The sequence below is a fragment of the Castor canadensis genome, chromosome 11 (assembly GCF_047511655.1).
Source record: "Castor canadensis chromosome 11, mCasCan1.hap1v2, whole genome shotgun sequence".
Classification (NCBI taxonomy): Eukaryota; Metazoa; Chordata; class Mammalia; order Rodentia; family Castoridae; genus Castor; species Castor canadensis.
Window position 1 is genome coordinate 51,926,439 of NC_133396.1, and position 27,395 is coordinate 51,953,833.

The following is a 27,395-nucleotide window of genomic DNA, read 5'->3' on the forward strand; positions in this document are numbered from 1 at the left end:
AATCTTCCCCTAATCTTTTATAGTTGCTGCAGGCATTTTTAGTGACTCACTTTCATTGAAGCTTTTCAAGCCATTCAAGTGTAGCTTTTGAAGAAAAAAAATCTCTTTTCTCTCTCTCTCTCTCTCTCTCTCTCTCTCTCTCTCTCTCTCTCTCTCTCTCGTATTCGTTGGCTTCTGTAATAATTAAGTTATGCAAATAAAACACAACTAGCATAAACAGGTTTGGGGACATGTTACCTGACTTAGTGCAATCAGTGCTGGAGCAGCAGCGCACAGGTGTCTTGGAGAGGAATTTATTGGCTAAAAACATTCATCTTCCGAGGGCGCCGCTCAGTATGTCTGAGAAGGTTGGGGTGCACTGGCTATTTTGGTGGATTGGCTATGTAAAGAATGTTAAGTAGACGGTTTATAAGAGAAGATATCCGTTATTATTAGAGTATCTTCAGCTTTCATCAGACCATTCCTCCGCTACCAACCCTTAAGCCTCCTCCCTAGGAGGCTTGCACCAAGGGCACCCTCTTGCCTTGATTCACGCCTGAATCACGTGATCCGGGGCAGCCTTATCTCCTTCCCCTGGTGGTGCCTTGGTTGTGCCTCTTTCACAATGCAGCCTTTGTTCGCGTGGTGAACAAAGCCAGCCTGCTGGTTCGGGATGCGCATGTCCCTGCCAGGCACCTCCCCCTCCCCCGTGCTCGGGCCACTGCAGACAAGGACGGAAGTGGCTCGGGGGAGCGACCAGTTCACGAGCTGCACCTCCTTCGAAAGGCCTTGCTGGAGCAGCTCGCCACAGGATGTGCTGTTTGCCTTTGAAGTCTTCTGCAGCACCGCACGCGTATCTCTGTGAGGACACGCTCGCCGTACACGCTCACCATACCCCCTCCTCCTGTTGCTCCTTCCTGTTTACTAATCCTTGGTAGCTTTGAGTTGAACCCGCTTCTGTAAGCAGGCACCTCCTGGTTTGAGCCATGCCTCGCTTTTCCCCTCATCTCTTCCTCAAAGCCCTGTCCTTCCAGCCTGTGTTCCCAGCAGGCGAGGTAACCTAGGCTTCACTCTTGTTAACAGATTCAGAATGACGGGTTCCTTTTGGTTCGGAAATAATGCAGACTTGAATGATGGCTTTTGCACTTACCGCCCTTTTAAAAAAAAAATTAGTTTTATTGAAGAATAATTTACATTCCATAAAATACATCCACCTAAAAGGTGTGGCTCCAATGATGTTTAATAAGTTGACTGAGTTACACCCATCATCACAAATGAGGCTTGAACCATTTCTGTGGACACTACCCCTCCCCCAGTCTCTCTCCTCCCCTTTCTAGTCACTGTTTCTACCACCAGCTCCAGGCAACCATTAAGCTGCTTTTTATCCTTGCACAGCCTCCTGGACATTTCCTACACTTTCTTATAATTGGGAGTGTCCTCTAGACCAATGTGCATGCCATTTGCCTAGGAACTCTTGAGTCTGATTCAGTTACTTGGCTTTGTTACCTTCTCTTTTGTGCCTTCTCTTCATGTTCAAGTTTCCCTTGGCTTTCTTTGTTGTGTGAACCTGGTTCTTGTTCAGCAAGTTGGCCTTTGGCTTATTCAGAAAGTTGAGCCTTTTTTCCTCCTTCAGAATATGGAAATAAGTGTCTTGAACAAACCAGATACTGAACATTACTTACTGAATAAAGGCTTCTAAGTTCCTCTCAGGCTTGAAAATCTTATCTTTGGTTATATTCAGCATAGTATACATTAAGCCACTTTGTTATTTTTAGTAATACATTTTAATTTTTGATAAAAATGGCATTGCTTTTATAAAAATGATTCATGCTTGATAGCTTAAAGAATATAAAACAAAGTATCATCCTGAAAAGAAAAATATGCCAGGCACTGGTGGCTCACACCTGTCATCCTAGCTACTCAGGAGGCAGAGATCAAGAGGATCACAGTTCAAAGTCAGCCCTGGCAAATAGTTCTCGAGACCCTATCTCGAAAATACCTAACACAAAAAGGGCTGGTAGAGAGCTCAAGATATAGGCCCTGAGTTCAAGCCCTGGTACTGCAAAAAAAAAAAAAAAAGAAAAGAAAAATACAATGTGACCCAGCATTCCCAAGTTTGGATATATACCCAAAAGAATTGAAACCAGGGACTCTGAAAGAGTTGTGTGGGTTCATGTTTGCAGCAGCAACTAAAAGGTGGAAGCAGGTTGGGTGCCAGTGCTTATGTCTGTAATCCTAGATACTCAGGAGGCAAAGATCAGGAGGATCGTGGTTCAAAACAAAACAAAATACCTGGAAGCAATCCAGTGTCCGTCAGCAGATGGATGGGTAAGCAAAATGTGTTATGCAGCCTTAAGGACAACATAAGCTGAGTGAAAGCCAGACTCAGGACAAACACTGTACGGTTCCACTCCTGTGAGGTTCATAGACGAGTAAAATCCACTGAGACTGAGAGTAGATCAGTGTTTGCCAGGGCAGAGAGGAGGAGGAATAGGGAGTTAGAGTTTAATGGGTACAGAGTTTCATTATTGCAAAACAAAAAGTTGTAGAGATGGATGGTAGCGATGATTGTACAAGATGAATGTGCTTCATAGCACTGCACTGTACACCAAACCATGGTTGAGATGCTAAATTTTATGTTTTTACCACAATGTTTAAAAAGGGACTAATAGGGAAAAAAGACAAAGTACAAAGGAGAAGTTTAAAACATTATCAAAAACACTCTCTCTTCGAAGCAGCCAATGTTAAACCATAAAGACCATCTTTCCACACATTTCTCTGAGCAGTGACACCACTATAATGACAAATGGTTTCCAGGTTGGGGGAGACAGCTTTAGGTAAAGTGGGAATCAATGCCAAACAGGGGTGTCCTTGGGAGGAGGCCTGCAGCAGGGGCGAGATGTGACCACAGGAGGCACAGACTAATGTTGAGGGCACCAGTGGCACTGCATGGGTGGCAGGCCCCAGCATGACCAGAGAAGCATAGAGAACAGAGGTGATGGGTGTGGGTGGCCCCTCTGCATTTGAGTGGGGAGGGGAGGCTGGAGGGGGAAGGAGGCTGCTGCAGCTGAGTTTCTTGGGGGCTTTGGGGAAAGAGAACATGGAGAGTGCACATTCTAAGGGCATTGAGAGTTCTCACTTTGAGGAAAGGTGATTGCTCCTGGGAGTCTCAGAAATAACTGGGGAACTTCCATGGGGATGAAGATCAAGTCATAGAAGTGAATGTCCAGAGCTAAGACCAATAAAATACCATTGTATACTGTTAACATGATCCTTTATTCCCCAGACTTGTACCATCCAGGGAAACAAGGGATGCACAAAACACACGAGCAGAGATTCACACTAGGCTTCTCCCTCACATGTACTGTGTGCCTGCCAAACCTTCAGGGCCAAGAGCAATATTTTATGATTTGTACCAGGCTCTGAGAGGAGTTCTCACGAGCTTAGGGCGTGGCCCAAACAGGGTCATAGGTCACTTAATGAGTCTGTGCCTGAGAGAAGTGCTAGGGATTTTTTTGTGTGTGTGGTTTGTTTATTTATTTATTTATTTATTTATGGTACTGGGGTTTGAACTAAGGGCCTCACGCTTGCTAGGCAGGCTCTCTACCACTTGAGCCACTCCGCAGCCCTTTTTGTGTTGGCTATTTTTGAGACAGGGTCTTGCCTGATGCTGGGCTAGTCTAGACTATTTGTGCTTCCCCACATTCTACGGATGACAAGTGTGTGCCACTGTATCCAGCCATTGTTGAGATGGGGTCTCACTAACTTTTTTCCTGGGTTTCCCTTGAACCATGATCCTCCTGATCCCTGCTTTCCACGTAGATAGGGTTATGAACCACCATGCCTGGCTTGCGTTATTTTTTTAATACTTTTTTTTTTTTTGCTGTACTGGGGTTTGAATTCAGGGCCTCATGATTGCTAGGTGGCCGCTCTACTGCTTGAGCAAGTCCACCAGCCTTGTGTTATTTTTTAAACTTGCTTTTAGTTATGGGAATTCAACTTGGTGACTGACACATGCTAGGCACACTCTACACCATTGAGCTATACCCCAGCTGTCTGCTCAGTCTTCTTTTACTGAGAATGTAGTGTTGTCATTGATTTTTAAGTTTATCTCCACTGAGAATGGAGATATGTTTTCTCTAATTTAAGAAGAATTTTGAATATCTTTCTCCTTAACAATATTCCATAGTTTATAGTTACTTATGCAAGATTCTCTCTGTTTTCTGTGAATCCTGAAACACTGGCTTCTCTTTGAAAGATTCTGTGCCCATCTTCTACTGGAGACAAAGTGGTTCAGTGTAGAAAGAACAGATGCTTTGGAAGCAACAGGCCTGAATTAAATTCCAGCTCCCTGCTTTTAATCTACATGACCTTGGGAAAGATAGCTTAATCTCAGTGGACCTCAGTCCTTTACTTGTAAGAAGAGAAGAAGACTAGCCACTAGATCAGGTCATATCTGATCCAGCTGGACTTCTACACTGAGGAAGAGTACTGCATTGTATGATAAAACAAAAGGTGGTGGGTTGCTTACCTAACATGAGGAAGGCCCTGGGTCCCACCCTGAGCCTTGAAAAAAAGAAAGTAGGTGACTCAAAGGTTGCTTAATTCAGGGACTCAGTAATGCCATGCAGGATTCTTTTCATCTTTCTCATCTATCCTCCTGAGTGTGGTGGTGTGGCCACCTGGCTAGCTCCCCCATCACTAGATAACTGCTGTAATGCTGGTGACCTTGAGCATTAAAGACAGGGTCCAGTGAAAGAAGAAGATAGCTTGGCCAGTGTGTCTCCTTAAGAACAAGAGAACTTTCCCCAGCCTGCCCACCAGCAGGCCTCTCCTCATGGGCTGTTGGGCTACAAGTGGGTCACACAGCATCCCTAACTGATCACTAGCATGGAAATAGAACCAACCATGGTTGGCTTAGGCTGTGTAATTAAGATTCACTCCTGCGCTAAGAAGATCTGGCCCCTCAGGGCCAGATCCTAGGAGTTCTTTGGTGAGGAAGAGGTGGGAGATGGCTCACATGAAGTACAGAAAGTTCTCATATAGACCCTCCCCAAATATTAGCATCTTGCATTTTAATGTGGTTAATTTCCAATAAGCCAATGTTAACTAAAGACCATAGTTTACATTAGGGTTCACTTTGGGTGTTGTACATTCTGTGGGTTTTGTCAAATGTATAATGTCATGTATCCAGTATATTATTATACAGAATAGTTACTCAAATCCTGTGCTACACTTTATTATCCCTTCTTCCCAAATTCCTGACAGTCACTGATTTCTCGTGTCTTGATAGTTCACGTTCCTTTCACATCAAATAATATTCCATTGTATAGCTGTACCACAGTTCATTTATCCATCACTTACTTGGAAGACATTTTCACTGCCTCCAAGTCTTGGCAGTTATGAATAAAGCTTCATAACATCTGTGTGCAGGTGCTTTTGTAGAAGTAAGCTCAATTGCTAAATCATATGGTAAGAATATGTATAGTTTTGCAACAAACTGCCAAATTTCCAAAGTGGTTCTGTGTTCCCACCAGCAATGAATAAGAGTTTTAGTTACATTTGGTATTGCCATTATCTTGGACTTCTGCCATTCTTTTTTAGGGGCGGGGGAGGGGGGTCTGGCGTTTGAACTCAGGGCTTTGTGCTTACAAAGCAGGCACTCTCTGGTTATTTTGCAGATGGGGGTGGGGGTCTTAAGAACTATTTTCCTGGGCTGGCCTTGAACCATGATCAGCCTCTCAAGTAGCTAGGATTACAGGCATGAACCACCAGTGTCCAGCTGGATTTTTGTCATTCTAAGGTGTGTACTGGCAGAAGTCATGATTTAAAATAATTTTGGTTAGGCTGAGGGCATGGCTCAAGTGGTACAAGTGCCTGCCTAGCAAGCATAAGGCTCTGAGTTCAAACCCCAGTAAAACTTGAACTCTGATTGTCTAGTTAATAAGAAATTACAGTTAACTTTTTACTTGAGAAACTGAATTGTGTTCTTTTAATTAACTTATTTTCAAGTGACAAATAATAATTGTATATATACATGGGATACACTGCGATGTTCAGTAAGCTGACTAACATACCTCCTACCTCACCAACTTATTTTTTGTGGTAAGAACGCTAAAAATCTATTCTTTAAACAATTTTGAAATACACATTATTATTAACTGTGGCCACCATGCAATGCAGTAGACCTGTCCCTAAAACTCCTTAGGTCTCACTGAAACTTTGTACCCTTTGATCAACATCTGCTTCTCTCCATCCCTTTCCAACCCCGCAAACATCTTTCTACTTTCTGTTTCTATGAGATCACCTTTCTCATATTCCACATGTAAGTAGGATCATACGGTATTCATCTTTCTGTGCCTGGTTTATTTTACTTAGCATAATGTCCTCCATTCAAGTTGTCTTCGATAACAGAATTTCTTTTTTAAAGTTGAATAATATCCCATTGGTCGTATACACCACATTTTCTTTATCCATTCATTCATTAATAGACACCTCAGTTGATTCTACACCTTGGCTGCTGAAAGTCATGCTGCAATGAACACAGGAGTGCAGATATCTCTTCAAGACATCAGTTTCAGCTCTTTGAATATATACCCAGAAGTGGGGTTGTGGATCATGTGGTAATTCTGTTTGAACTTCCATACTATTTTCCAAAATGGCTGTACTAATTTACATTCTCACCAATAATATACAAGGGTTCCGTTTTCTCCATAGTCTCACCAACATTCGTCATCATTTGTCTTTTCAATACTAACCATCCTAACAGGTGTGGTGATTTTTCATCATGGTTTTAATTTGCATCTCCCCAATGATTAGAGATACTGAGTAGTTTGTCATATATCTGTTGACCATTCATCTTTTCTAAGAAATGTCTGCACAGATCCTTTGTTAATTTTTAATAGGGTTATTTGTGGGGTTTGTTTTGTTTTGTTTTTTGTTTTTGGTGGTACTGGGGTTTGAACTCAGTACCTTATGCTTGCTAGCAGGTATTCTACCACTTGAGCCACTCCACTAGCCTGGATTATTCATTTTCTTGCTGTTGATTGTTTCAGATCTTCACATATTTTGGATATTAACTCCCTGTCTGATGTATGTTTTGTAAATATTTTCTCCCAATCTCCAATCTCTCTACTCTGTTGATTATTTCCTTTGCTATATAGAATCTTTTTAGTTTGATGCAATCCCATTTGTCTATTTGTGGTTTCATTTTTTTCAAAGTCCTTATCTTTGGAAATGCATACTGAAGTATTTACCAATGGAATTGGGTGTCTGAGATTTGCTTCAAAGTGATTAGCAGGAGGAGACGTGGATGCTGGTGGATGAAACAAAATTGGTCATGAGTTGCTAACGGCTGAAGCTGAGTTGATAGGCACATAGAAGATCATTGTTTCTGTTTTTGTATCTGTTGGAAGCTTTTCATTAGAATTTTAAAAATAAAGTTTGATATCATGTTATTAAAAGACAGTGGGCACATTGGTGTTTATTTAGTAAAGTTAGGAGCTGACTTCTATTCTAACCTTCAGTTTAAGCTTAGTACTTAACAGTATAAGGAAGAAGAAGTGAATATATGCTGAATAGTTGTATATATACCAAGTTAATTAGGATTCCTCCTAGAAACTGAAGAATCTTTGATAATACACCTACTATATTAGGTATATTTGGTAATTTTACCTGACATTATTTTAAGGATTTCTGTGATGTTTTCAAAGTAAAAATTTTATTAAAAAAAACAAAAAACAAGCTGAGCTCTGGTGGCTCACTTCTGTAATCCTAGCTACTTGGGATGCAGAGATCAGGAGGATCACAGTTCAAAGCCAGTCCTGTGCAAATAGTTTGCGAGACCCTATCTCGAAAATACTCAACACAAAATAGGGCTGGTGAAGTGGCTCAAGTGCTTTGGTGTCTGCCTAGCAAGTGGGAAGCTCTGAGTTCAAACCCCAGTACCACAAAAAACCCCCAAAATGAACACATACACACACACAGCATCTGTGCACTAGAGAAAAATAAAAAATATGAAAAACCTTATGCTAAGGACATCATCACCCTACCTATTCAAAGAAAATCTCTCATAATCAGTGCCTTGAGGTGTCATTTTCCAATCCCTTTCCTGATTATCTAGGTACCTACACCCATACAGTTGTTGTTTGTTTATGTATAAACATAAAGGGTTATTGTTCTAATACAGGTACTGTTCTGTTTTATAACTAAGTTTGTCTAACACATTGTTTTAGAGACTGAATAAGAAGCCTTTGTATCACTGTATCATAATTTATTTCACTCAGAGCCTTGTGTTGAACATTGAAGGTTTTTCCAGCTTTTTACTATTACAAACAGAAAGGAAGCAACGACAGTTGTTAGAAGCACCAACTGGAGTTAAATGACATGGATTCTGTACAGAAAACAGCGAATGTGGTAGCCTTGGAATGGCTATGCTTAGAAAGATTGTTTGGAAGGCTGATGTTTGGCTAGTGTCAAGAAACTTGGATTTCAGGAGGGCTTCTACCATCCTAATTGATAAAAGTATATGTTAGTGTTCTGTTACTGTAATCAACTTAAAAAGAGGAAAGGCCAGGTGCTGTGGCTCATGTCTGTAATCCTTGCTATCCAGGAGGCAAAGATCAGGAGGATCACCATTCAAAGCCAGCCTGGGCAAATAGTTTGCGAGACCCTATCTCTATCTATTTTTTTTTTTTTTTTGGGCGGCACTGGGGTTTGAACTCAGGGTCTCACACTTGCTAGACTGATTCTTACCACTTCAGCCACTCCACCAGCCCCTGAGACCCTATCTCTAAAAAAAAAAAAACATCAGAAGAGAGGGCTGGCAGAAAGGCTCAAGTGGTAAGAGCACCTGCCTAGCAAGCACAAGGCCCTGAGTTCAAACTCCAGTGCCACAAGAAAAAAAAAAAAATCCAAACTATAGCAGAGTGGCTGTCTGTGCTGAACTGTGCTGCTCTCCTTCTGGAGTCTGCAGGGGGAATGTGCTGGTCTGCAGGGACTATGCCCTGAGCTCCAGTTAGAGCCCTGGCACTGAGTCCTTGCTGGCTTTCCCTGGTGGGCAGCATTTCATGTGTGCAGTCATGAGTGGTGCAAGGGAAGCTGTGAGTGTAACTGGAACAACTCCACTGGGAGAAAATTATTGAAAGTCCATGCTTGATTTCTTCTAGATCTTACCATTTCCCCTTTCTTTGTATCCTTTTGCAGTAGTGTATCATAGCTGTGAGTATAACTATATACTAAGTCCTGTAAGTCCTTCCAGGGAACCACCAAACCTTGGGAATCACAGACACAGGTTCATATCCTGGCTATTCTAGTTTACAACTGAGTAACCTTAGGCAGTTACTCACCCTCTCGGTCATGTCCTAATTTTTAATCTGGGTTTTAAAAAGTTTATTGGATTTTTATAAGGGTTAACAAATTGAAATACATAAAGTACTTATAATAGTGCTTGTCATATAATTATTTCTCAATACATGTTAAGAATTACCTTACAAGCTAGATATTTATGTGTATTTGTCTTTATTTCTTTTGAGGTCTAGAGGTGGAGCTCAGGTGACAGAATGTCTTCCTACCAAGTACAGCCTTGAGTTTAAATCCCAACACTGCTGTAACAAACAACAACAAAAAACCCGCCACCACCAACAACAGAAAATACCCTGCAATTATTCTTTTGAGTAAATTCTTAGAAGAATTGCTGGGTTTAAGTATAGGTACTTTTTTGTGTATTCAGGTTATAAAAGTAAAACTATATTTATTGTTCCTCAGTACTGCCAAAAAAATACATGTTTATTGTTAAGGCATTAGAGATACTTGTTACAGAAAATGAAAGTCTTCTATAATTCTATGTTTAACTGTAGTTATTCTTAATAATAATTTGCTATGTCATGTTCACATTACTTCTGTATATACTACCATGGACAGTTTAATATAGACTGTCTGTGTGGTGCCGGGATTGAAGCCAGGGCCCTCATAGCTTTACCACTGAGTTACACTCTCAGTCCCTAATATGGAATTTTTTAATAATAATGAAACTATGAATATATGTATTTTAGTGTATATGCCTGAATATAAGGTGATTCATATATTCAATAAAGATTTTTTGTCTTCCTTAAACATTCAGAATATAGATGAAATAGAAAATATATAATTATTATATCTAATTTACAACTTAGATTTGAAATCACACATATAGAAAATAGTAATTTAGAGTTATTACTTGCTTCTTTTCCTTCCTTCCTTCCCTCCTTCCTTCCTTCCTTCCTTTTGTTCTCTCCTTCCTCCTTCTCCTCCTCTTCCTTCTCCTCTTCCTCCTTCTCCTCCTCCTCCTTCTCTTCTTCCTTCTTCTTCTTCTTCTCCTTCTTCTTTGCTGTGCTGAGGATCAAGCCCAGGGCCTGATCCTCATCCCTGCACTATCGCTTCTGTTTTATGGGCATCACAGGTATCTTTGACATGCACATCACACCATCTGCAGACCCATTTTGCGGTTATTCAACACTGTTTCTGGAGCACATGAGCTCCGCTCCCACCTGGTACTTAAGGGAAGCACTCTGATTCCACTGAAAGTTTTATCCTATTCCTGTTAACAGTTGGCTTCTGATTTGCCTGGAATATGTGATTGCCATACCGCTCTAGTCACTGTGCTGCTGTGCTGCTTTTTAAAGTTATCTTTGGGTTAGGGGTGTAGCTCTGTGGTAGAGTGATTCCCTAGCAAGGGAAAGTCATTGGATTGATCCCCAGTTCCCCCCTACACACAAATACAGTGATATCTACTACTTGAAAAGTCATGACACCAGAAATAATCACTATGAGTATGTTAAATTTCTCTCCTTCCTTTTAAAATGGTGTTGTCAGGTAACCTTTATAAGAATCTAAACTATTATGGATCAGTCATTTCACAATGTGCCTTCCTCAGATAGTAGCTAACATTCGTTGGATACTGGTGGGTTTTTTGTTTGTTTTGGTGATGGTACTGAGGTTTGAGCTTAGGGCTTTGTGCTTGCAAAGCAGTGTTCTACCACTTGACCCATGCTTCCAGTCCATTTTGCTCTGGTTATTTTGGAGATGGGGCCTCTCCAGCTATTTGCCTGGGCTGGCTTTGAACTGAGATCCTCCGATCTCAGCCTCCAAAGTGCGTAGGATTATAGGTGTGAGCCACCGAAGCCCAGTGGGTTTTTTTTTTTTTTTTTTGAGACTGGGAAGCTTGAATATGGATATACCATATATTTTGAAAAAAATATATTTTTAGAAATGATAAAGTGTTATAGGAGAGTGCCTTAGGAGATTATGCTGCAAGTATTTAGGGGTGTCTGCAACATACTTTCAAATAAGTCAACTAAAAGAAAAAGTAGGGGATGGAGATCAAAAGCCAGTGTGGTAAAATGTTTCTCATCAGTAAATAGAGATGTGAGCATATAACAGTGTTAATTGTCTTTATACTTTTCTATGGATTTGAAAAGATTCAAAATAAAAAGTTGGTCAGTAAAGAAAGGCTTTTTCTCCTTCGATATTATAAAAATACTCATCCCTGTTTACTTCAAGGAATTTTATATTTTCATATTTTACAATTAATTTTTATTGAATTGGAATTTGCTTCTCATAGGAATAAGACGGGGTTCTGCTTAATTTTAATGTCACTTTATGTTAAATCTTTTAAATCTATTGTTTTGGGAACTTCCAATTTACTATAACTATACTTTTTCTTTTTTGGCAGTACTGGAGATTGAACTCGGCTTTGTGCTTGCTAGGCAAGCACTCTATTGCTTGAACCATACATCTAAGTCATAACCACACTTTTAAAAGTAATTCTAATGAACTAGATCTCTTCTTTAGTCTTTTCCATGTTTTCTTGGATTTTCCAATACCTTTATTTTTTCAGGTGAATTTTGGAATAAACACTTCAAGTTCATGATTAATTTGAATTTTATTAAAATTATAAATTCCTTTGGGTAAACTTGATGTTTTTATAGTATTTACCCTTCTCATTGTAATAACAATTTCTCTGGATAGCAAAGCATTCTTTAGAGATTCAGATACTCATGACAGTTTTTTGTTTAAGGGATTCATGTTTTAGTTGTATTGCAGAGTAAATAAAGAGACTGTTAACTGAATTACTGTAGGTTACATATGAGGAATGCAAAGATGAGTAGGAGTGCATGACTGCCACTCAGGGAGATCACAGTCTCCTGAGGAAGAATGGTTCAAATAGCATAATCAGGTGGGGAATGCCAGCATTTGCAGGGTGCAGAAGTGCCACAAGGGAGAGAGTACTGAGTCCTGTCAGGTAAAATTTAAAAGATGACACTAGTCGGCTGGAGCAGCCATACCACAGTCTGAGTGGCTTAAATAACAGAAATGTATTTTTCACCATTCTGGAGGGTGGATGTCTAAGATCAGGGTGCCACCATGGTTGAGCTCTGGTAAGGGCCCTGGCCCTCTTCCTACCTAAACAAGGTCATCTTCCCATTGTGTCCTTACATAACAGGGGTGTGTGTGTCGGGGGAGTATGGTGGGAGGGATAGGGGGTATGGTGTTGTCTTTCTTCTTTTAAAGACACCAATCTTATTAGATTAGCACCTCACTCTTATGACCTCATTTAACCTTAATTACCTCCTAACGACCTTATTTCCAAGTACCAGCACATTGGAGGTCAGGACTTGGACATATTTCTTGGGCAGGGTGGAGGGCAATTCAGTTCATAGCAGATGAGTAGGCATTTGCTGGGTAGCCAAGTTATAGAAGAGCAGTATAGCAGATACAAAAGCACAGAGGCTAATGCAATAAATAGGCTGTGTTCTGGCTTAAACTGGCAGAACATAAAGTAGAAGACACACAGCACTTCTAAAAAGACAAGGCTAGAACAGTAGGACTCAACATTGTGTAAAGACCTTGTGTACCAAGCTTAAGAACTGAGGACCTTATCTTAAAAGTAAACTGGAAGCTGGGTGCTGGTGGCTCACGCCTGTAATCCTAGCTACTCAGGAGGCAGAGATCAGGAGATTTGAGGTTCAAAGTCAGCCCAGGCAAATAGGTTGCAAGACCCAATCTCAAAAATACCCAACACACACAAAAAAAGCAGGGCTGGTAGAGTGGCTCAAGTGGTAGAGCGCTTACCTAGCAAATGTGAAGCCCTGAATTCAAACCCTAGTATCACCAAAAAAAAAAAAAAAAAAGTAAACAGGAGCCACAGGGAGCTTTTAAACAGAGTCTCCAGTCAGATATGCATTTTGAAAAAGTTGAGAGGAGGAGCGATTTGAGCAGACACAAAAGTGAGCTGGGAAGCTAATGCAGTCACCCTTGTAAGAGATAAAGGCCTCCATGATGAAGAGAAGACAGCAAAAACACGAGAAGCAAAATCAGAGCCATGTTAAGGACCTGAAATCTACAGGATTGGCAGATATTTTAGATACAGGAGTTGGGAGAGTCATAGGAGTCCAGGTTAGGTTGCTGTCTTGCTTGTCTGCTTTTCATAGAGACATGGTAATGGCTTGACCTTTTACAGAGTTAATAAAATGACTCATCAGTTTCCAAACTATAGATAAGGATGTAAGTTCTGTATATGGACATTATGCCGCTGTTACAATGCTCACAAATTCAGGTTTAACCTACCATTCTGGAAATGGTAGTCAGTCATCTCTGAGCTCATTCTTCACCTTTTTAAAAAAATTGGAGGTTTGAACATGATCTCATATAGTTGTATATTTTTTAACTGTACTGGGGTTTGAACTCAGGACCTCATGCTTGCTAGGCAAGCCCTCTACCACTTGACCTACACCCAGTCCTTTTGCTTTTTTTAGTTTGTTTTTCAGATAGGGTCTCATGTTAACTTTTCCCAGGCTGACTCAAACTCCAATCCTCTCAAATGCCTCTAGAGTAGCTGGGATTACATATGTAAGCCATCATGTCTGGTCCTTTCACATGAATATTTGCTCTAACATTTTCTTATAAAATTCATTTTCCTTAGTCCATTTGCCTCAGAACTGTGCTAGGTTTTGTAGATTACCAAAATAAAATGGTTACTTCTGGGCTGGGGAATTGCCTGAAGTGGTGGAGTGTCAGCCTAGCAAGCTCAAGGCCTGAGTTCAATCCTCAGTATATCAAAAACAAATAAAAAACCCAACAGTAACCAAAAAAATGTTATTCCTGTCTTTCATAAATTAGTTTTGTTGGAGAAACCAGCTCATGATACTACCACTAAAAAGAAGTAATGTATAATTAAGGGCTTACTTACTTATGGTACAACCTATATGTGCATTCACAGTCCCTGCTCTCATAAACTTTAAGGATATTAGGATATAAGTAGTATATAGGAGTCCCTACCCCATTTGCAGTTTTACCTTTTGTAGTTTCAGTTTCCCATGGTCAACCACAGTCTGAAAATGTTAAATAGAAAACTCCACAAATAAATTCATAGTCTTAAATTAAGTGATGCTCTGAGTAGTATGATGAAGTCTCCATCATGTCCCAGTCCAGAGGTGAATCATCCCTTTGTCCAGGATATCCAAGTTGTACACATACCCTACTGTCTCTTAGTCACTTAGTAACAATCTTGGTTATAAGGTCCACTGTCACAGTATTGCAATACTGTGTTCTAGTAATTCTTATTTTTCTTGAAAATGAATAGCCCAAGGCACAAGATAGGCCAAAGAGGTGTCATAAAGGGGTCCATTTTGCTCTGGTTATGTTTTTGGAGATAGGGTTTTTGTGTACTATTTGCCTGGGCTGGCCTTGAACTGTGATCCTCATCATCTCAGCCTCCCAAGTAGCTAGGATTATGGGCGTGAGCCATGGGCACCTGGCTAACAGGTGAAAGTTCTTCATAAGAAAAGAAAAAAATTCATAAGCCACAGTTGGTAAATTCTATCATAAGTTATTGTCGGGCTCTTAATGTGTGTAATTTATAAATGAAACTTTATTATAGAATGCGTGTAAAGGAAAAATAGAGGATATATAGGGTTCAGTGCTATCTGCAGTTTCAGTCACTCATTAGGGGTCTTGGAACATATCCCCTAAGGATGAGGGGGACTACTGTCCCCAGTGGTGATAAGTGTCATAGATGTCAGTGTTCAGGATCTGGTTTGCTATTTCATGTGATTCAGTGAGAGAAGCCCCTCTTGATAGTATGAAATTTGAGCAGAGACCTGTCTAAGAAGTGTGAGAAAGTGAGCCATAGGGTCTATGGAACAGAGATATCTACGGGAAGAGTGTTCTAGGGAACAGCAAGTGAAAAGGCCCATAGGTGGGAGCACGCTGGGCTCATTTGAGGAATGGCATGGAGGCCAGAGAGGCAGACTGATGTGAGACTGGGGAGGAGGGAGGCCAGTGACTATGACTTTCCCTCTGAGTGAGATGGAAAGACAGTGGAGCATTGCAAGTAGAGGAGCAACACGATTTGAGCTTTTGTAAGTATCACTTTTGCTATTATATGGAGAACAGAACATGGAGAGAGACCAGGGCAGGAGAAGGGAGACTGGTTAGGAGATGGTTGCAGTGATCATGGTAGCAGATGGACAGTGGCTTGGACCAGGTAGTAGCAGTGGAGGAGGAGCAGTGTGGTGGCATTTAGGAAATATTTGCTGATAGACTCCATGTAGCATGTGAGGGGAGTTGAGGTCGTCAGCCTGAGTCACTGGAAGAATGCAATTTCTATTTATGGAGATAGGGAAGATATAGGAGGCACAGCTCTAAAGAAGGAAATCAAGAGTTTAGTTTTGTTCTGATTAAATTGGAGTTGCCTATTAAATGTCCAAATGCAGTTATCAAAAAGATTGCTGGATAAGTCAATCTGGAGCTCTTAAGAGTGGACCAGGCTGGCGATACACAGATGGTATTTAAAAACCACGAGTTGTAAAACGTGAGCTGTAGCTCAAGCAGTAAAGTGCCTGCTTTGCAAATGTGAAGCCCTGAGTTCAAACCCCAGTCTCACCAAAAACAAAAAACAAAACAAAACAAAAACCCAAAACAAAACCGGGAGTTGGAAGTAAAAGAGAGTTAGAGAAATTAGGTGGCTCAGCTTTAGGGTACTCCAGAATCTAGAGGTCAAGGAGATGAGGAGGACCCAGCAAAAGGGACTGAGAAGAGGCCACCAGGGAGATACACAGAAAATCAGGAGAATGTATCCTGAAATGCATCCTGAAAACCAAGTGAATACAGTTTTGAGACACTGAGGAATGATCGACAGAGTCCTAAGATGTTGACAGTCAGGAAGGACGAAACCGGAAAAAAAAACCGTAGTGTTCAATGATACAGGAGACAGAACTGCAAGATTTGTTCTAAGTATTTTCACTGGAAGATGAAAGTTGATCAGGGTAATCTCAATGTTAGTCATTTCTGAGAGCGGCAAAGCAATTTCTGCTTTGTGATTGGCATGTGTTTTTATCATCAGCGATCTTATTCATCTTGGACAGTGGGCAAGGCTTTTGTCAGCGATGTTTTCCTTCCCCTCCTCCTCAAGAGTTGTTTAGTCCACATTCATTAATCTACCCCCTCCAAAAAGTATTTATTAAGCATCTGCCTTGTTCCAACCGAAGCTCTTTCTCGTCCTGATCTAATTTCACACGCGCAAGACTTTGCCTTTCCAGAGGCACTTGGCTTTGGCCTCCCCGCAGTGGGGTTTTTCCAGCCTACCTTGTCCAACTGTAGTTCTCAGTGTGGGCGGGCGGAGGCCTGAAGTCGGTCAGCGGGTGCGTCCCTCCCACTGCCGGGAGGGGCCCTTTGGACCTTAAGAACAATATGCAGATGAGGTGGGTGGGTGGTATGCAAATGAAGCGGGAGGTCAGCGCCCGGCAGACTGCTTGGAGTCCGTCGGGCGGGATGCAGATGAGGGGGGCGGGGCGCGTCAGGCGGGCGGTGTGGAGCCGCGAGAGGGCGGGGTTTATGTAAATGAGGGGGGCGGTTCCGCCCGCGGGCGCGAGGAGCGGCTCTGCTGGTCGCCGCCGGGAACTGGAAGGCGCCTGGCCCTTTCTTTGACTGGAGCGGACCCGCGGACGCAGCTGCCTCTCCAGCCCGGGCCGCCGCGCGCTGCGGCACGGTGGACACCCGGACTGAGGCCCACCAGCCGGCAGCTACCCTAGTCGGCCGAGTATGGGCAACCACTCAGGGCGGCCAGAGGATCCTGAAGCAGGTTCGTGCGATTGTCAGGGGTCGCGCCGCGCCCCCTTCCCCGGCCGGACGCCCTTCCCCCACCCGTCTCAGGGGCCGGCGGAACGCGGTGCTGAGCGCGGTGCTGCGTCGAGTGGGGCTAGTGGAAAGGTGAAGTTCGCGGGATGTGATTCTTGCCTTTGGAATGCGCTAATGGGGTTGTGAAATTACCTGTGCTCGTTCCGCCACCAGGAAATACCGCTCGCTATAAACACGCACCTGGGAGTTGGGGTCCGCCCGCCCGGCGGCCCGTAGCGAGCGAGTCCGGGGCGGGAAGGAGCTGCCGGGCCGGGCGAGGGGGTCGGGGAGGTCTTCGGTGCAGGCTGGACCGCGGTGCCCGTGCAGCTCAGGCAGTCCTCGAAGACTTGCTGGGCATTTGCGACAAAAAAGTATAGCTTGGCACAGGTTTTCTGGCCCCCTGTCCATTTTGCATCATTTGCATATCACACACTTTCTGCAGCCCCAAGGAAGGTGGCGGTCCATCAGCTGATTTGTTGCTCGTACTCAGACCAAGGGCTTGATAGTGACCGTTTCTTACCCGAAATAATGTGTGCTTATTCTGGGCTGCCAGAAACTAACTTCTCTGGTGCATCAAATTTTTATTTCCTGAAAAATGAAGTGAGCTTGGATGAAGAGACAGTTGAGCTCTAGTTTTTGTCTTCTGGTCCATCTTGCTGGACTCGGTACAGAGTTAGGTGCTGATGACCACAGGATGTGCTTAGAAACAAAACAGCGTCTCTGTGCTGTCACGGAAGTAAATAAGGTTTAATACAGCCTCACCAAGGGCATCTTGGCTGATTTGGAAGGAGATAGTTAACCTGGTATTTGGAGTTCTTTGGTGTCAGGTGAGCAGTCAGAACTCTTTAAGTGTTTTTTCAAAGAAGGAATTTTAAAGTTTTAGTTCGAATAACGTAACTGAGTTGAAGTGACTTGTCCCAATGACTTACCCCTTGAATTGGAAGCAGTGCTGTAATTGTAACCGTGGTGTCTTAGCCTCAGTCCGTGGCTCTTCATTCACATCCCACTGCCTGAGCTGACTGCCTTGGCCTTGCCCTTGGGTCTGAGCAGCAGTGTCCTCCCTGACCCTCGGAACACATTGGATTGCTACAACAACCAGGACTAAAAACTTTGACAGCCACACAACATGACTTTGAAGAAAAATTTTAGAGGGGTGTGTTACTTCGTAGGTTGCATAGGGGTAAGTCTTTAATTACACAGCACTTATCCAGACTTCTTTCCGTAGAGGAACTAATAAAATATTATATATTGCTTATTCAGCACAGTGAAGTTGGGCAAGCCCTGTTGACAAACTTATTAGATAAAGGGTATGTAACATTTTTAAAGCAGCTCTCATTAGTGCCCCAGAATCGTGAAAACTCCTATTGATTATTTCCTTAGTTTTAAAATTGTGAAAAGACTGGCACTCTTGTTAGTGATTTTGAGTTATGGGATGCCTGCATTCCCATACTGGTTTCCCATACTGCATTCCCTTACTGTTTTTTTTTTTTTTCCCCTCCTAGCTCATTTCTCCAAATTCACAATACAGACCAGGCACAGGGCCTGGGCTGAGGCGTTTATGGGATAGGTTTATTTTGCCTCCTCTTTCTATACAGTTAGTATAAGAACACAGCCTGTCATAAGCACCAGAAAGCTGATCTTATATTTTAGAGCACTCTAATGGATAGGAAATAAAGCTATATTTGTGCTAGTGACTTTGTATTTTTGTGGGGTTTTGGAAGAGTGGTTTGTTTGTTTGTTTTGCAGTGCCGAGGATGGAGCCCAGGGCCTGGTACGTGGTAAGCATGTGCTCTGCCTTTGAGCTCCCTCCCAGCACTTTATTGTGGTTTTCAAAGAGTGCATATAATTTCAGAATGATTTGTTGCAAGTAAAGATATTTAATTGAAAATCTTAGTAAAGACTTTAAATGCTAGATTGTAGGCTGAAAGGATGAATATAATTTCAACCTGTCACTTAATTCTGTGATGAAATGCTATAGAATTTATCAATGAGATTCTGGAAAATGAAGTTTGTTAAAGATGAATTTGGGGCTGACAGAGTGGCTCAAGTGATAGAGCACCTGCCTAGCAAGTGCAAGGCCATGAGTTCAAACCCCAGTAGTGCCAAAAAAAAAATGTGTTCCCACTCTGCTTTATCATGGGGGCTGGGTCAGGGTGGGGTGCCTTCCACTGGCAGTTGTTAGTACATTGGACTAGGATCTGAATAAGTGCTTTAACAAGGGGACCAAAGATAAGTGACAGTGGTAAGGGGTAAACAGAGAGACTGGATGAGGCGAGAGCAATACCCAAGTCTGAATTTCACATGGTTCCTGTACTGTGTTAGCTGTGTCCTTTGAGCTCAGACACTTAGAATTAGGATTGCATGAGGTTCATTAGGGAGCAACACCCAAGAAAGAAGAAAGGAAGCAGAACTGGGCAGGGGAAGCCCTTAGGTCACGATGCAGATCCAGCACCTGTGAAGAGCAGGAGTGGCAGCAGGTTCTGCAGGGAGAACCTCAAACAATGGTATAGACCTGATGAAGTCTTGGTCAGTGGATGGGGGAGCTCCATAGCAAAGGCTGCTCATCAGAGGAACCCCAGGTTGAGCAGAAATGCTAGTCCCTAGTCTTTCTGCAGTGGCCATTTACTGAAGGCTGCATGGGAACAACGTGCCTTCAAGCCCAAAAGCCAAGTGGATGCCTAGGATGCTGGTGGTACTTAGAGCTGGAGGCTTGCCAGTGGCTCATGCCTATAATCCTAGCTGCTCAGGAGGCAGGCATCAGGAGGATCACAGTTCGAGGTCAGCCTGAGCAAATAGTATTCGAGATCCTATCTTGAAAATACCCAACACGAAAAAGGGCTGGCAGAGTGGCTCAAGTGGTAGAGTACCTGTCTAGCAAGCATGATGCCCCAGCAGTGCTAAATAAATAAATAAATAAATAGCTGGTGGCTGTCAGCAAACTGCACTCCTTGATGCTGGTGGGCAAGTTCTCTCTCTCTCTCTTTTTTTTTTTTGGTGCATCGTTCCTGGAAGTACTGCAGTACCAGGTTGATGCATGGAGTGGACGGAGCAAGCTTCTATTCCATCTCCTGTTTCCAAAAATCCATTTAATATATTGTCCTCGGATAGAGGACGTATCAGATATTAAACTGATAAGAACAGATACTACACTTGATCTTAGCCAAAAGGCTGAGAAGTTCTCTCTCTTGACCATAGATTCAAAGGTACTCCTTCATGGCTGGATGCCATGGTATCTCAGATACTTAGACAGGGAGGGTTTATTTAAAGGTAACTGAGGTAAAATCCCTGTCTCAGACTCACTCCTTCTGCAAGTTTCAGAAGGTTGGATTCCACCCTCTCTTCCAGGTTGGAAGCTCTTCCTCCCTTGGGAGTGTGGCCAGGCAGAAGGCAGCTGCTGCTGCTTTTCTACTGAAGTTTGCCCTGATGGCAGCAAGGTCCTTTGCTTGTGCTTGTGATCTTCCGAGTTGGGTTATTGTATCTTATTGTGGTATTGCAGGATGGTAAAAGAAATGGACCAAGTAAGAGACATGAAAATGTCCATGTGTAAGAGCAGCGAGAAGCAAGAAGCAGAAGAACATGGTTGAAGACCACGTCTCTTACTTCCTAGAAAGTCCCAGTGAACAGCCTTTCAATTTCCAGCCAGGCTGTCTGTGCCTGTATTGTCTGAGAGGGCTGTGGGACATGGTTGCACAATCTGAGCACTGTTCAAAGGCATCTGGGTAAAGGGGTGAGTGGGCCCAGCTGGAGTTGTATTGACCCAGAGGGAAGGGTGCCATTTTGCACTTTTGCCTTTTTATATTCATGTAAATGTGCACAGCATGCTAAAGAAGGCCTTAGAAAGTGAGCTTAGATACATTTGTGCAGTCCTAGTATTACCTGAGATGGCAAGTTCTATTTGTTTTAAATTTGTTATTTAAGTTTATATGTATATGTTTAAAAACATACAAATGATATGAAATGAAAGTTTCCTCCCACAGCTTCTCAGTTCACATTCTGTATTAATTATAATTAATGTTAGTTGTGATTACAGACGAATCCCCCCAAAAGTTTTGTTTCTCCTGTCACTGTTTACTAAGATTTGGGACCATCAGGGGAACTATTGGTGGTTGTTAGAGTCTCAGGCTGGAGGACATTCAGCATATGGCTCCTAGGTTACCAGGGATCTGCCTGCAGTCAGTAGAGGAGAGGGTCTGTGGAAGATCCTGCCTGAGATTTTACGGGTGGGGCCTGGAAGTAGTGCATGCCATTCTACCCACATTCCACAGGCCAGACTCAGTCCTGCAGCCCCGAATGGGCACAGGGACTGGGAAGTATCTGCAGTGTGCCAAGCAGAGGACAGTGTAGATGTTGAATAGCCATAGTCTCTTTGCACATGTAATGACTGTCTTCAACTACATTTGTCAGTATTGCATTATAGAAGTTTTAATAAGTGAACATCTGTATACCCACCACACCTGGATTCTACAAATAACATTTTGCTACATTGGCCTTATTCTAATATCTGTCCATCTATTCATTCCTTTGCCCATCTGTTAGTCCATCTTTCATATATATATATATATATATATATATATATATATATATATATTTCAAAGATACTGGTTATCTCTGTAATTCTACATAATATGCTATACATTTACTGTTTCTTGATTTATTAGCTTTCATGGTTCTCCATTAACCCTAACTATGTAAACTGAGGGAATTAAGTACATTTTCATTACTATATATTCCTCTCTCATCCCACTTCTGCAAGTCTTATGTAAATTTTCCAAGTCCATTGTTACTAAAACAAAGTGCTAATGGTGAAATTCAGTGGTCTGTGTTCAGATGTTCACTACAAAATTCCTTCTACTTTGCTCTATGAGATTTTTATTTAAAAAACTGGATGATGGTGTAGCTCAGTGGTAGTGTACCTGCTTGGCATGTGTAAAGTCCTAGGTTAAATCCCCAGCACCATACCCCCCAAAAAAACAAAAACCCTAAAATTCTTTAAAAAGTTTCTATTGTTCACCACCTGGATTATTACATTTTGGCAGTACTGGGGTTTGAACTAAGGGCCTTATACCTGGGATGACAGTTCATGCACTACCACACCCAGTTTTTATTAGTTCAGATGGGGTCTCAGGAACTTTTTGCCAGGACTGGCTTTGATCCTTCTGATCTCTGCATCCCTAATAGCTAGGATTACAGGCCTGGCCTGCCATCTGTATTTTTTAACTAGACAACTTTATTTTTTTCATCTAATTTTTTGAAAGTGATAGTAAAGTTTATTTGGAAAAGAATATACTCTCTTTTTAAATCTTATTTTTTTTTATTTATCATACATTAATAATAATAAGGGATTTCATTGTGATAATTCCATACATCCATACAGTGTAACTTGAACAAATTCACCCCTTCAGGAATACACTTTCTTTCTTTCTTTTTTTTTTGGCAGCACTGGGGTTTGAACTCAGGACCTCATGTTGCTAGGTAGGTGCTCCTACTGCTTGAGCTATTCCACCAGCCTAAGAATACACTTTCAATAGACTGTGAATTGTCTCAGAAAAGGAGGTCAAGAACCACTGTAACTTTTGCCCCAGCACTAGTTTTAATTGGAGTGGAAGGGGCTTGGAACATTAAATCCCTCCCTAGGACCAGCTAAGGAGGCTGAAGTCACAGTTAAGGTCATGAGGCTAGGGTCTAGGATCTGTCTATAGATTAACAATGTACAATTATTGGGTCCACCTGACTGTGGTTTACAGGCCTAGATCTTTGTTTTGAAGTTAAGGATCTTTGTTCCAGGAACTGATGTTGACCCACCTTAGGATGGGTGACTCAAAAACATCTTGTGACATTCTATGACCTTGGTGGGCTACTTTGATTTTAATAGAGGCTATTAAGAGTTAGAAAGCTTAAAATTACAATGTTTTTCTCTCAGAGAACTTAAGAATCATCTATTTTAGGTTCCCTTTGCATCACCCATGGCTAACTGCTAACATTTCCCACTCCGGGATTAGAGACTCTGAAATCCTTCAGGGAATGGTAAAACGAATTGACTAACCAACTTTAAACAGTGTCCTGGGCTTTGCACTGCACTAACTACATGAGAATAGAATACCCTTAAAATTTCTAATATCTATTTCTCAGCCTGTTCTTCCCATGCCTACTAGAACATTTAAATTCTTTTCTGTAATTGGCATTACTAAATCTTCTGTGCACTGTTTATAGGTTGATCCTAAAAATTGAAAACCTGTCAGCATTTAAGATACTAGAATTTCATGGGTATCATTTACTGGAGAAGCAGGTAGTATGTTTAGGTTTATAGAGAAGGCAATACAATTACATTGCTTAACTTGTGACCTGTGAATCAACATTACTTTAAAAAGCAAGCAAATAAAGTTGGAAAGTTGGTACAAGTATTTTAATTATTTACTTTAAAAACTATTTAATATTTTGATATACCTTTATTTTGTTATTCTGCTTCTTTATTTTACAGCTTGCTATAGGGAATTTCATTTTTTGGGGGTATGATGGTATTGCCGGGGATGCTAAGCATGTACTCCTCTACTGAGCTACATACCCAGACCTGAAATTTATATTTTCTTAAAGACAAAAAGCATGGTGGTTGAGTCTGGAGTCTGGAGCCAGACTGCCTGTTCAAGTCTCAGTTTGTCTACTTCCTACCTGAGGTTTTGTGAAGTCATTTAAGTTCTTTGAGTGCAGGTTTTGCATCTAGAACAGGTGGTAACAATCCTACCTTATAGGATTGTTGTGATTCATAGAGTAAAACATACCAAGGGTTAGTTCACATAGAAAGTGCCCAGGAAACTTTAGCTGCTGTTGGGCTTTTGACTTCATGTTATAGCCTTGACCAGTTGCTTCTAAGCCCCCTCACTAGCATCAGCCCACCTCTCCCTGGGTCCATTTTCTCTTTGCCTTTGCTTTGCTTTGGCTGGAGTGCTTCCTGTATGATCCTGTACGTTCTCAAACCTTTATGTATTCTAACATCTTCATATTAACCAATTTCTTATATTTTCTATTTAAAAAATATATTTGCTCCCTGTATTTTATTTTATTCATAGCAGTTTATAGTTTGGGATGAAGTTAGTATAGAGGGAGAGGAAATGGTTGGAAGGTTTAAGTAGAAGAGTTAATGGCTTCTGTTATCATTAGTTTTCAATATGAAGGATTCTTCAGAGTTTTTGCAATACTCACTAAAAGGAGAATATAGTATACCTTTTTCCCAAGTATATTTTATTCCATAGAAGAATTTCATGGAGTATTTGAGGCTATACACTGGAAAAAGTACCCTTTTTGATTAAAAATAACATATAGCTAAAAAATAAGAAATAATTTCAGGTATGTCTGTTACTATACTGAATGTGAATTGGTAAAACTATCCATTGGGAAAAAAAAAAGCATTACTCTGACAGATTAAGATAGAAGATCAAATAAAGGGAATAATAAGCTTCCAAGGTCAACATAAACATTCTGTTTATAAATCTAGTAAAATTTAATAATCATTTTTAAAGGGGCCTTTGATTAATACTCAGTTCAACATATAAACTTTGCTAATAAATTTTAAGCATTTTAAAATTGTGCTTATTAATTTAACATGTTTAGGTTCTTGTTATAGCCCGACAAAGTCCAGTTATTTGTCTTATAAATTTAATAATTCTATAAGTCCCCTTGCATATTCCAAAGCACTTGTACATTCTTTTTTTTTTTTTTTTTTTTTTGGTACTGAGGTTTGAACTCAGGGCTTCATGCTTGCTAGGTAGTTGCTCTTACCACTTAAGCCAACACACAAGCCCTTTTTTGTGATTTTTTTTTTTTTTTTTGAGATAGGATTCCCCAAACTATTTGCCCAGGGCTGACTTCGAACTGAAATCTTCCTGATCTCTTCCTCCTGAGTAGCTAGGATTACAGGAGTAAGTTTTATATTAGGATCACAGAGATGATCTGTAACTGTTCAGTCTTTGGCAAGTGTTTGTTAATATGACGTATTATTACTATTTGTTTGATTCTCTGTTTGTTCTTTCTATAATTAAAAGATGTTTACATAAATGTTTTATTCCAAGTAATATTGGGATTTCTTCTCATACAGTTTTTGGAAGTGCTGCCAGGCACTGGTGACTCACACCTGTAAATCCTAGCTACTTGGGAGGCAGAAATCAGGAGGATCACAGTTTGAAGCCAGCCCTGGCAAATACTTCTTGAGACTCTATATTAAAAGTACTGAACACAAAAAAGGGCTGGCAGAGTGGCTTAAGTGGTCGAGTACCTGCCTAGCAAGTAGGAGGCCCTGAGTTCAAGCTCAATAGTTATAATGCCCATGTACCTTAGATTCATATTATTTAATCTTTATTGCTATTAATAGGGACTGGAAACCTCCCCTTCAAATGACTGTAACACTTGATTAGAGTTTGCACTTAAAATATGTAAATATCGCTGAGTGCTGGTGGCTTACCCCTGTAATCCTAGCTACTCAGGAGGCAGACATCAGGAGGATCTCGGTTTGAAGCCAGCCTGGTCAAATAGTTTGCAAGACCCTATCTTGAAAAAACCCATCACAAAAAAAGGGCTGGTAGAGTGGCTCAAGGTATAGGCCCTGAGTTCAAGCCCCAGACCTGAAAAAAAAAAAAAAAGTAAATATTTTCCAATTTAACTCCAAAAACCTTTGATTTGATAGAATGCTGCCTGCTTTTGTTACACTTTCTGTATCCTTTTCTTTTTTTTTTTTTTAGTTGTACTGGGATTTGAACCCAGTGCATCGCGCCTGTCTACCATTTGATCCATGCCCCTAGCCCTTGCTTTAGTTACTTTTGAGATAGGGTCTCACTTAAGGTTGGGCTGGTCTGGAACGTGATCCTCTCATGACAGGTGTGTACCATCCTGCCTAGCTTATTTTTATTGGTTGAGATGGGGTCTTGAGAACTTTTTCTCTAGGCTGGCCTGGAACCATGTTTTTCTCAAAAGTAGCTAGGATTACTAGTATTACATGCAGGAGCCAGTCTCTGTGCTGACTCACTTTCTGTATCTTAAGGCAGTATATTTCTTGATAGTAAAACAAATGTGATTTAAGCATGAGTATCTCTCTTGGCTTTGTCTCACTTACAAGGTTATTCAACTGAAATAACAGAAACTATTAGTTAAATACACAAATACACAAAGTACCTGAAGTGTAGTGGGACCTTTTACATTGTAAAAGCATCATCAAGAAGAAAAAGTAGCAGTTACAAAAAACCCTGGAAATAAGAAAGCAAAACGTGTTAGAAACACAGCAGTAATGCTATCAGTACTACTCCTGATAGCAAAGCCTTTCAAAGGTAGCTAAAATTTAAAAAGCTAGTACTAATAAAGCCATAGCACAGTCTAATATAGAAGTACAAACTGAAATATAAGCCAAATTTAATCTAACTATGTTTTGAAAAATATTACACCATTGGTAAAAAAGAACTGGCTCTTTGCAAAAATGCAATAATGTTATTATATAAATAGGATTTGTAACATTAGTAAATTTAAAGAAAATTTGTCATTTTGCTCTATGTCAATAATACATTTAATACAATTTAACATCTACTTCATAAACATTTAATTTCTATTAAAATGAAATGGATCCTTTCTTAAGATAATTGATAAAATGATCTGAAAGCCACTTAACAGTATATCCCCAGAAAGGTCAAGTATGAAACAGTGATGCCCATACAGGATTGTATGACATTGTTTTCAAATATACTAGCCAAAGCAATAATATTTTTTGAAAATAATGCTTATTAAAAATAAGATGACATTAGCCTTGTTCATGTCCACTATAATTCTGTTGTTAGAATAACCATGGAGACCAACTGAAAAACTATTAGAACTAATGAGACTTCAGTATGGTAACAAGTTTGGAAATGAATATATATATATATATATATATATATATATATATATACACATATATATATTTATATATTCATACATATGTGAGTATGCATAAATATGTTTGTATGTTTGTATATGTACATATAGCAGTAGTTTTCTTCTACGTTAGTAATAATCAAATAATGACTTATTAAAAGTTTACATGGAGACCCTGGTATAGCTCAGTGGTAGAATATCAGTTTAATATGCAGTCCCCAGACTCAAGGGGAAAATAAAATGTCACATTTGCAATATGAGCAAAATATATAAAACCTGGAGGAGAAATAAAAAATGTGTGAAGCCTCTGTGATAAACTGTAAACTGTCTACTCAGAAGCATAGATGTTAGAAAAGATAGATATCCTCTGTTAT

General features: G+C 40.8%; 1 protein-coding gene and 2 non-coding genes across 13 annotated transcripts in view; 1 reads left to right on the plus strand and 2 right to left on the minus strand.

Moving 5' to 3' along the window:
- Window positions 1-27,395, plus strand: part of Specc1 (sperm antigen with calponin homology and coiled-coil domains 1) — a 290,773-nt gene that overhangs the window by 123,341 nt on the left and 140,037 nt on the right. Inside the window, exon 1 of one of the 11 annotated variants that reach the window (XM_074046729.1) lies at window positions 640-840. The exons of 9 other annotated variants lie outside the window; for them this stretch is intronic. In XM_074046729.1, coding sequence (XP_073902830.1) covers window positions 792-840 — 49 coding nt within the window. In that variant the 5' untranslated portion in view covers window positions 640-791. Of the gene's footprint in view, window positions 1-639; window positions 841-16,893; window positions 17,099-27,395 lie in introns of those variants that run through there. One more of the 11 variants, XM_074046730.1, reaches the window with a different exon arrangement.
- Window positions 18,637-18,768, minus strand: LOC141414481 (small nucleolar RNA SNORA51). The gene has a single exon (XR_012439508.1). It is a non-coding gene; the product is annotated as a small nucleolar RNA SNORA51 (small nucleolar RNA).
- Window positions 20,123-20,313, minus strand: LOC141414191 (U2 spliceosomal RNA). Its single transcript, XR_012439270.1, has one exon. It is a non-coding gene; the product is annotated as a U2 spliceosomal RNA (small nuclear RNA).